The following is an 11,879-nucleotide window of genomic DNA, read 5'->3' on the forward strand; positions in this document are numbered from 1 at the left end:
ACTGTGATGTTCAATGCTTAAGTTCAGTCATCTGTATAAAGAAAGCACACCAGTAATGTTGATAATACAAGTCTTTGAATATGTGTCAGCTTTAGTGAACATGTAATCATTTACCCACTTCAACTAAGAATTATATAAAATGTCTATCTCCAGGGCTCATACTAATCAGTTATTCACTTGAGAACTAATTGCTTCAAGCTGACATGCATTTGTTTAACTGTTGTGACTATTCTAAAGAGAAATCTTTTAAAATGTCTCAAGTAAAACTTTATAATGAAGTGGCATTGTGTTAGAAGTTATATTGTACAGATCTGTACAGATAAAACAAGGGAAGAAACTCAAGGTTGTTTTTTTATGACTGAAGAAGTATTAAATTATTTCTTACAGTTTAGCAAAAGTACGCATAGATCAAAACCCAGGGAGGACACTGCAGTAGGAAAATAATGCAAAGAAGATCCTCTCAGTAAATATGCCAGGTATTAATCCAGGTCCTAGGTAGACGGAGGAGGGGTGTGTAGGGAAGGACAACTCCCTTATAGAGATTTATTTAAATTAAAGAAAGAGAAAAAATATAATAATTAAATTTATAGGATGATAAAAGTAGATAATATATGTTGAAAAATTGGGGCAATTGCAAGAGGGTGTGTTGTGTGCTTAGTCGCTCAGTCGTGTCTGAATCTTTGCAATCCCATGGACTGTGGGATTGCACAGGACGGGGGCTTCTGTGTCTGTGCAATTCTCCAGGCAAGAATCCTGGAGTAGGTTGCCATGCCCTGCTCCAGGGGATCTTCCCAACCCAGGGATCAAACCCAGGTCTTCTGCATTGCAGGCAGGGTCTTTACCAACTGAGCCACCAGGGAAGTATTTAATTTTCAGTTAGGATGTTCAGAGTAGTCTTCTCAGTCTTTCTCAAAAGCATGAGGATCATTATAAAAAAATAAAATAAAAATTTTAAGTGTGTAGTCTTCAAAGAGGCCAAGGTACTGTCCAGTTAAGCTTCATTGTTCAATCTTTTTAAATAACAGGGAAATTGTTTAGATTCTAGTGAGAATAAAGTCATGGGGGAAAGGAAGGGGAATAAAGGTCAGAAAGAAAGAAAAGGCCAAGTTGGATTAAAAAGTAAGAGAATAAGTTGACATACTTTTAGTTTTGATCACTTAAGCTAGCAGTTTAAATGGTCCAGGGCCAATAATAATAATAATAATATAAAGAGCAGTTAATAACTTGGGCACTTCTCCCAATGCTAGGGACTCTGTTAAGCACTTGATGTACACTGTTTCTGTGAATCCTCACAGTTACCCGTTGATATATTATCCCGATTTTAACAATGAGAAACTTAGCTTTAAGGAAATTCAGTAACTTGCTGGAAGACACATGGTAGGTAATTAAGAACTCAGACTAGAATGTAATTGTTGGGCCCCAAAGCCATGCACCCACTGTATTTTACTGTTGTAGGAAGCTTTCTCCTATTCTTATCTGTCTGCATGAAATGGCTTAGATGATGCTTACTTATGCTTGCAATTCTCATTATTTTTCAGGAATTTTGAAGTTTCCAATGATCTTCTCCCTTTATATATATTGCATAGAACTCAATTAAAGGCTGTATTAACATAAGTTTGAGTGAAGATGTTTCTTTATAGCCTATGTTAAAATTGAGTTCAAAACCACAATATATTTGTAAAAAATGTTGCATCTGCATGATCAAAATTCATTTTGATGAGAAAGCATGTGTTTGAAAGATGTATAAAAATCTGTTGTTTTTCTCTTTTGCAGTTCTCACTAGCTAATATTGCTTCATCAAATAATTGAATTTATAAGTTCTTTGGATAATCCTTGAGGCTTCCTCGGTACCTCAGTTGGTAAAGAATCTGCTTGCAGTGCAAGAGACCAGCTTTCAATCCCTGGGTCAGGAAGATCCCCTGGAGAAAGGAATGGCAACCCACTCCAGTATTCTTGCCTGGGAAACCCCATGGACAGAGTAACCTGGTGAGCTACCATCCATGGGGTCCCAAGAGTTGGATAGGATGTAGCAACTAAACCACTACCCTTGGGTAATTGTTAGTGGCACAGACAAAGAGCAACAATTTTAAAGGGTAGTTAGTCTATAAGTATAAGCATATTTTTTTGTTATTTTCTTTTCTTGAGTTACTGAGAAAAAAAATGACATTTTTTAGTTCAATTATATAATCTTCTAGGACAAAGAAAAGTTCCTAATTAGGTTAGTCAAAGAATTCTGTAAAGTATTTAGAATAATATTCTTATTTGCATAGAGAAATATGTAGTGCTCAATATTTTATATTATCATTTGATTTGCTGTTACTGATGTGTGTCATTAAGCATGCCTAAGAATAAACTAATAATTTGCGTGCAAATGCATTTCAAAAAGCATAGCAATCCATTAATTAATGTGGTAGATTATATTTGAGTCCCTCCTCCTTTGAGTTTGTTTTATTGCTATTCTGCATTGTACAGTTTCTAAGAATGTATAATTAAGGAAGTAAATTTGCATGGACTAGAGTTTATTTTTTAGGCTACAGTCAGAAACCTGTTCATGAAAGAAGCAGATCCTAAACTATACTATAAATATACTTTTGTTTTGCATTTAATTAAAACATGTGGTTGTCATTTAAACTTGTAATGAAGATAGTGTTCACAAACTTGAATTCATATATAGCTGCTATATTGAATTTGATCCTTTTTGCAAAGACAATAAAATTTTAATGTAAACTAATAAGAACTTTAAAAAATATATTGTACCCTTAAAGGGAAGCTCCATTTGCCTTTCATTATAATTTAAAATATACTTTGACTATATTCAGTAGTAAATTTCCTATTTATTTTTATATTACCCTCTTTTATTTTAGCAATATTATAATATTATAGGAGTTTTTTAAAACTAAAGTTAGGTAGAGAAAAAAAGCTAAATGGATATTGTCTATTGAAAGTAATATACTCATAAATGCCCACAGCCATAAAATAGTTTCAAACAAATAATGAAAATATCAGAACTTATTTCCAGTGGTGAATTTTTAAGTCGCTATATATTCTAGTTGACAAAGCTAAAGACAGAAATGCCTAAATCAGACACACACACGCACCTGCCTCACTCTAACACACATGTACATCCATAAAATATACAGCAGCACAGCACTAGTTTTTGCTACTTCTGTATTTGGAAGGAGACCAGAGAGAGCAAACTAAAGGTTGTCATTTATGACCTGGTCTATGGTTCAGGACAATAAATGAGGTATAGTTTAAGTATACTTATGAAATAGAGGGGCAGATCTATTTGAGATGCTATACAGCCAAAAAGCTATACAAGATTTGTGAATTGTGGTTGGCAATAAATTAAATTCAATTTATGAAGCATAAAAGGAGGAACATTATGTTAGAACACTGAGGCAAGTCTTGTGCTGGCTAGTTATCTTTAGACTGTTAAAAACATGAAATTATTTTTATTTTCTACCACCTATTCTAGATTACCAGATGTTTGTTTACAGTTCCTTAGAATTTTGTACCTAATGTTTTCTGCCTTTGATAATACATTCTCTCTCCTAGGGTCACTTAACTCCCAAAAGTTATTGCAATCATAATACTGTGGGTGGGTTGATTAAAAGAGTCATATCTGAAAATATCATACCAAATTCATATGATCTAAATGTACATTTTTTAACATGTCATCAACTGGGATATGTCTTACAGTGATTGGCAAGGTAGTGATATTTTTCTTTTTAGTGCAGTCGTATAAAATAATTCATCTTAAAATCAATGGTGTCTTAGATTTAAAGATATATGGTGACTTACCAGCTTTGCCATCTTTATGGTCATCTACTCACTAGAGAACCTCTTTTATTGTCACTCAGTCTGAAACCTCAGGGTTTGAACCTTACAATAAATTTCCCTAGTTTCATCAGCAGAAGTGAAGTGAGTTTAGTGCAGAATGGTATAAATGATAGTACTTCTTACATCAAAATCCTTATACTTTGAACAGACACTTTATCAAGTGGCTGAGCAAACACAGCAGCTTTTGAAGTATTTGAAGAGCCATTGAATTTAAGAGTCTTCATGCCTTCACTGTTCTTTAATCTTATTAGTACATGTCTTCAGAACATGGCTCTTTCTTGGTTCAAATTTAAGGACATAGATTATAAAATAATGTTTAAAACTTCTTATCAACTTCAACCTGTTGATAGATATATCAAATACTTAGGAAGCTCTTGAATTTAAAATAAGAAGAAATCAAAATATTTTAAAATGATATCCAAATGGATAGGGATCTATTTGATCTCCTTTTTAAAAAATCTCCATAAAATTTTTATCATTCTTTCCCTGCTCTATTTTCCCAAATTGAGCAAAGTACATTCTGTATTCCCCAAACAACAGATCAAATGAACCAACTGAGCAAGAAATTGATCTAGAACAGATGCAAACCTGATATTCAGACTCCTCAAGTAACGTAAGAATTACAGTCCTTTAGCACCAATCTTTTAAACTTAATTAAACACTAGGATATCACTTTATCCTTTTTTCTTATTTTTTTTTAATTCATGCCACATTCATTCCAGCCTCTATATGCTTAGAATCTCAAAATTAGAATTAAACAAAGAAACTGCCAACAAAAACACTCTGCCTGATTCTTGGCATAAAACAGGCATCCACTTGTGGAGAGTAGGGTAATTAAGTCTATGTTTGACCTGTGTCTACATCCCAGCTCTGCCACGAAACTTACTGTGTGCCTTTGGGCACAACTCTTCCCCTTCTAAGTGTTTCCTCAAATTGAGCATCAGATTCCCATTTGAGTACCATCAGTTGTACATACAAAAAAAACCTCATTGGTTTATATATGTCTCTCCTTTTGTACTATCCAAGTTTAACCACCACTCTTAGATTCCTGGCGGGTTTTTCTGACTTAGTCTTTCCCTTGTTCATTCTATTCTACCCTCAACCTTCAGGTTAATTTTGGTTGTTTGTTTTTGATTAGCATAACCTTTCTCACAAAGCTTCAGCGTTCTCACACTTAATTATAAAATAAATCTGAACAGTCTAGCCATCCTTCAAAGCTTTTTTGTTTATAAACTGTCAATCCTGCCTTCTCTCCTTGGCTGTACCTCTCACTGAATATTGCCTTCTGCTTTATTTATGGACATTCATATGTGTTTCTAATCTCCCCTTAACAGGCTATGACTTGCACATAAACTAAAACTACATCTTAGTCATTTTTTTAATATCTTGCACAGAGCCTCCTACATGTGTGTATTTATTAAGTGAATGGGAAAAATAATTTCTTCTACATTCCTCTAATATAAAATATAAGACATGTAATTTGGCCTTTCTTCATGAATCAGAATTGTCATCCTGAATATCAGTTTCAGAGATGTACTGAGAAGCCATAATGAGAAGGCACTCTGCTAGATGTAGTGAGGCAGCTATGAATAACAGAGACGTGGAGGTGCTGAGATGTCCTGCTAAATTTATCTACTGTGGAATTGGAAATCCTATGAAGAAGACAGTTTAAGGGTAAACTAGTTCTGAGTTATATTTTCAGAGGGATATTCTTTAGTGGCAGACAGGGCAGGGCTCTGTAGGGGTGTTGATGCTATGTGGGTCCCACGTCATGTGTGTAATCTGTGTGTGTGTCTGCGTGTACATGAGAAAGAGGGAGTGAGGGAATGCCTGAATGAGAAGAGAAAAACAAAAATCCAGATGCCCAGATAACCGTTTTAGAAATGTTTACTCTAAGCAGTGTTTGTAAAAGATGGGGTTTCCTGATTCTTAAACAATATAGTAATTTACAATTATAAAGCTCTGTCACAATCATTACTTTTAATCTAGTGTTTTAAATTGTTGGAATTTCTGGAATTAAGGGTTGTGTTTTCTAAAGGAAGTTATTGTAGTCCCTGGGTAATATAGACACAGGACTGGGTAATTCCAAAGTAGCCATGGCAGAATTTTTGCTTTAAATTATAGATCAGAGAAATAGGTCTAAACTGATGTTTTGAAACTTTATGGCTTTTCCTTTAAAGCTATAAATTATATACATTAAGTGAGTAGATTCTTACCATTTTCAGTGTGATAATCCCTTTCAATGTCAAAAATATATCGATCCTTATATAACAATTGCTCTTTCAGTATCCTTCACTGAGAAAATACATAGGCAAAAAACTTACTATAAATTCTGTGACTTTTGAAAAGCCTCTATGTCATATTAATCAAAAAAGTGCACATTCTTTGAAATATAGTACCAAATGGGTATAAGAACACATTATTTAGTCTTCACACAGGTATATATAGAATCCCAGGCCCTTATAATAAGGTAATTACTTATTCTGTGAGACTCTTATGATAACACAATGGCCAGTGACCATCCACCCACAGGTCGGGAATCAGTGCTTTTCATGATATGTTTCCTTTCTTCAGTCACTACTACCAATAATCTATGTTGTTAACCAATAACTTAATAATTGAGAAAGTATTTCTGAACGGATGTATTTCTGAAGGTGTTTCAGAATGGATTCTAGGTCTTTATTCTCTAAACTGTATTGTACTCTTTTTGTTTTTGTTTAATGCTTTTTGAAGATTCTTGCAAGTATTTAATGAACTAGGATGAAGAACAAAAGCTAAGCTTCTCTTTTAGTAGTTCCTTTCATACCACCGGGCTTCATTTATTTACCATGTCTCTAATGATTTGTTCTCACTATCCTGTCCCTATTTCTCCAGTAAATAAATCACATGCTCAAATCCTGTGAGTATGTTTAGAATGTGCTTGTGCCCTGTAGTCACCTTTTGAACTCAGTCTTTGTCCCTTTCCCTCTGCTTTAAGCTCATTAACATGCTGATTGTTAGTCTAGATTTGCATTCGAGTAGACTGACCTGGTTTGACTGAAATGGAGTCACCACTCCCAGCAAAATTCCTATGGTGCAACTATCTGCATCTCTTAAACAAAGGTCTAGGAATGAAAATGATAGTCATAGCTTCTTATCCCCATGTACTTTAAATGTGATAGCTTTTGCTGTAATAAAAATATACAAACATTTCTGAGATTAAATACCAGGAAAATGCAAAGCACCTAGGCACCCATCTGTCTCCCTCCTTAAGCTAGAAGAAACTTAAATTTCTAAGTATCCATGTATATTTACTTGTAGATTTTTTAACCAAGTATTTCTAGGCATTCTGATATAAATTTGAACATAGTAACCATAGCTGTTCTTTTGTTATAAATACAATACTCAGTCAACTCAGTCAGTTCAGTTTAGTTGCACAGTTGTGTCCAACTCTTTGCGACCCCATGGACTGCAGTGCGCCAGACCTCCCTGTCCATCACCAACTCCCAGAGTTTACTCAAACTCATGTCCATTGAGTTGGTGATGCCATCCAACCATCTCATCCTTTGCCGTCCCCTTCTGCTCCTGCCTTCAATCTTTCCCAGCATCAGGGTCTTTTCAAATGAGTCAGCTCTTCGCATTAGGGGGCCAAAGTATTGGCATTTCAGTTCAGCATCAGTCCTTCCAATGAACATTCAGAACTGATTTCCTTTAGGATAGATTGGTTGGATCTCCTTGCAGTCCAAGGGACTCTCAAGAGTTTTCTCCAACACCACAGTTCAGAAGCATCAATTCTTTAAACCAGCACTCAGCTTTCTTTATAGTCCAACTCTCACATCCATACATGACTACTGGAAAAACAATAGCCTTGACTAGATGGACTTTTGTTGGCAAAGTAATGTCTCGGCTTTTTAATATTCTATGTTGGTCATAACTTTTCTTCCAAGGAGCAAGTGTCTTTTAATTTCATGGCTGCAATCACCATCTGCAGTGATTTTAGAGCCCCCCAAAATAAAGTCAGCCACTGTTTCCCCATCTATTTGCCATGAAGTGATGGGACCAGATGCCATGGTCTTAGTTTTCTGCATGTTGAGCTTTAAGCCAATTTTTCACTCTCCTCTTTCACTTTCATCAAGAGGCTCTTTAGTTCTGCTTTACTTTCTGCCATAAGGGTGGTGTCATCAGCATATCTGAGGTTATTGATGTATCTCCCGGCAATCTTGATTCCAGCTTGTGCTTCATCCAGCCCAGCGTTTCTTATAATGTACTCTGCATATAAGTTAAATAAGCACATATAAGTTAAATAAATACAATACTGCTGCTGCTGCTGCTAAGTCGCTTCAGTCGTGTCCGACTCTGTGCGACCCCATAGATGGCAGCCCACCAGGCTCCCCTGTCCCTGGGATTCTCCAGGCAAGAACACTGGAGTGGGTTGCCATTTCCTTCTCCAATGCATGAAAGTGAAAAGTGAAAGTGAAGTCACTCAGTTGTGTCCGACTCTTAGCGACCCCATACAAATAGTTCATTGTGAAAAATCGGGTGTTAAATTGTAGCAGATCACATGATTACAGCATGAATTCTGTGGCATAATGGACAGTATGTTTACATGATCTTGTGCATTAATAGAAGCATGTGTCTGTAACCAAGGGTGCTTGGTCTTCAGAACACACGGGCACCCTTAGTTCACTTCTGTGTTCCTCACTTTGTCAACCAGGATCTAGCAAACTAGAATGAATTCAGAGACGGGAAAAGAGAAACAGCCATATCAAGTGAGAAATGATCGAAGGTTCTCGCATTCTATTTAACAAGTATTTAGTAATATATGTAGAGGATCAATGGAGATAGCATAGCTATTAAATATTTGAAAGCTACTGTATTTTGAACTTATTCTTTATGGCTTTTCTGGGTGGAAAAAGTTTTCACAAAATCAAAATTCTGCTCAATATGGAGAAGAATTTCTAAAAAATGGAATTGGTTGGTTGCAGAAAGAAGAAAGTAGATTCTTCACTAATAGGTATAGATGATCATGTGCCAAGCTGTGATAAAAGGATAACAAAGGTCCTGTGGGTGTGTGGACTAGATAGCCTACAGAGCCCCTTTCAAACATGAGAAGCTGAAATAGTAGAGAAGAAATGAGAACATTGCACAAATCATCATTTAACATTGTTCAGAATACTTGCTACTAAATCCTGTCTCAGACATATTATATAATGTCTCATTCAACTCCTGAACTGTTGTAATTCCTTAAGAGCTGTACGTACAAAATTGTGCTCGATTCAGATGCAGCAGAATACGGAGGACACAAGAGACTGGACCACAATACCGAATTCTTCTCTGAACCTTTTGAACATAATAACTGTCCCTGTTCTCTTTTGGTAAGTAAGGTTTTAAGGTATTTTCATTTCATTTAAATTTATTCTGTATTTTCAAAGTGATGCCTTTTTGTCCAAGAAAACAACTCTTCAGCAAGTAAGCAACATGGAAACAAGGCAGGGAGTAGGGAAGGGGTATTGATGGCACTAAGGAAACATGCAACGTGTGGTGCTGGACCCACTGGGTTTTGGAAAACCAAATAGTAAAGGATATTTAGCAGACAGTTGGGGAAATTTGAATATTAATAGGATTAAAAATTATTTCTCAAGACATAAGAGGAAGCCAGGTTTTAGCTTTCCTTCTATTATATTTCTAACTTTTCTACAACAATTTCCTTTTCTTCTGTTCTTGCAGCTTTCTGTGTTATGGACTATCAAATAAAGTTTCATTTTAAACATCTTAAAAGAATCTGTATATACCTTTTTTTTTCTTTCATGTAGTCATTAAAGACTGTGAATTCACTCTAGTTATAGAATTCTCTGGTTTCTTTGTATTACTGAGGAGAGTGTTGTTTTATATTAACTAAATTTTACTTTGTGAGGTTGACACAATGACAGGATACTGCTTTAAACTACTAAATTGAATTTCTTTTTAAAATGTAGACTAAAATTTTGCCATTTACAATAATATGGATGGATCTGGAGGGTATTATGCTTAATGAAAGAAGTCAGAAAGACAGATACTATTTGTGATCGCTTATATGTGGAATCTAAAAAATAAACAAGTGAATATAACAAAACAGAAATCGAGTCACAGATATAAAGAATAAACTAGTGGTTACCAGTGGGGATAAGGAAGGGGTAGCAACAGGACAGAGTTAGGGATTAAGAGGTACAAAATACTATTTATGAAGTAAATAAGCTGCACAGATATATTGTACAGCACAGAAAATATAGCCAATATTTTATAACTATGAATGGAGTATAATGTATAAAAAGATCTGAATCATGCCGTATACCTGAAACTATATTTCAATAAAAAAAATTGTAATGTAGAATTTAGAAATTCTGCATAGGTGGAGAAATTCTTCATTTATGGCCAAGTCCACATCTGCATTATACATGTTTCACTTTCTGTGACTAGTCAAGTATCCCTCTCTTTCTTTCTCATCCCTCTTCTACCTGTCTGTCTCAGTGCAGTTTTTTTTCTGCTTGTTTCACAAGGAGAGGACTTGGATTAAGATTTGTTTCATGTATGTAAGGCCAAGGTGTATCCCATAATGTATAGTTTTATCATTGCTGTTTAATTCTTTCATTAAAAAAAAAAAATTAGGTAAATATCAAACATGAGAATCTGTATGATACCCCTTGCTCCGCCCTTTTGCTACTATATTCCCACCTCCCAGGATGGTGACAGCACCTTACTTTGTAAGCTGCTGTTATATATGTCAAAGACAGCAGCATGAAATAAAAGAGCAGAGATGAATAAGATTAAATTGTTGATGATCAGCTCTGAGCAAAGCCAATAGCCTTTGGAGACCTAAGTGTTACCCTCGGTGTGTGTGTAGGGTGGTGGTATTGATGCTGATGTTGATGTGGCTTTAGATGGAAACACAAATTTATGTGTATTTTCAAGAGGGAGGGCTCACAGGTGCTAGCAGGTTCTTTCTTTACAGAATGCTTGCTGTGGTTGTCAGAACATTCAGTTTTGACATGTAAAATAAGACTGATAAAAATAGTTTCTGAAATGAATGAGAAAATGATTTTAAAGCTCTGAAATAACTAAAGAGTTAGAGGCCCCTGAGGGGTTAGGGAAGGTGACCGAGCTCATAAGGAGGGGTCATGGAGAAGTAGCACCCAACTGTGATAAAGCCAAACTTGAACCAGTTGATATAGACTGAAAGGAATTTGAAATTTCAGCCAGCAAATAGGTTACATAGCTAACTTTCCTAAAGGTTCATGTAGCCAAAGAGGTTTATGTTGGTGAAGGAAGCCTGGTAATACAGGGAAAAGATCACAAAATGTCATGGCAGGGGCTTTGGGGTTAAGTCGCCAGTCCGCCACTTATGAATACCAGCTATGAGAACTTGAGTAATTTGACCTTTTTGTGCCTGAGTTTGCCTAAGGATTAATAATAGTATCCTGCCTACAGCAAGAGATTCTTAGGTATAAATTCATTAACACAGCCAAGTTTTGGGGAAACTGCAAAATGCTGCTGTACATATATTTTTAAATTATTATTGTCATGGCTGTTCAATATTTATTTAGGTATTCTAAGCGTGCCAAGACACTAGATGCTTTGAGGACATTCTCCCAACTTTGGAGAAATTATCGTCTTAGGCGAGGGCTTGCAATCTTTGAGGCTGGGCAGAAAATATCTTGACATCCTTTTGATTTTTTAAGGGCAAAGATATTCTGTCATAATTAAAACAAGCCAAGTAACCAGTGGCAGCCACAGACAGGAGATTACTTTTCAAGCACTAATTAAATTGATCTTGCAAATATGGACTGTGCAGTTCTAAATGAGCTGATGGAATGGAGAATGTCACATAAGTCTCCATAACAGGTAGAGAGATATAGCCGTGCAAGCATATGAGAAATAGAGCAGAGCTTAACTACCACCTGTGATAGAATTCTGATCCCGCTGGGTCAGGAGGTAAATATTAGTTCTATCTTCCCAGCAGCAGCATCTTGTTTTTGATGACTACAGGTGCTTTAGGAATAACTCATTTTAAATAAATCTTT

At 35.6% G+C, this 11,879-nt stretch overlaps 1 protein-coding gene across 1 annotated transcript in view; it reads left to right on the forward strand.

Annotated features, from left to right (window-relative positions):
• GBE1 (glucan (1,4-alpha-), branching enzyme 1) overlaps positions 1-11,879 on the forward strand; it is a 313,528-nt gene that overhangs the window by 295,262 nt on the left and 6,387 nt on the right. Inside the window, exon 15 of the mRNA XM_010844338.1 lies at positions 9,080-9,197. Within this exon, the coding sequence (XP_010842640.1) occupies positions 9,080-9,197 (118 nt within the window). The remainder of the gene's footprint in view (positions 1-9,079; positions 9,198-11,879) is intronic.

Source organism: Bison bison, unplaced genomic scaffold (genome assembly GCF_000754665.1).
Source record: "Bison bison bison isolate TAMUID 2011002044 unplaced genomic scaffold, Bison_UMD1.0 scf7180017864200, whole genome shotgun sequence".
NCBI classification, from domain to species: Eukaryota; Metazoa; Chordata; class Mammalia; order Artiodactyla; family Bovidae; genus Bison; species Bison bison.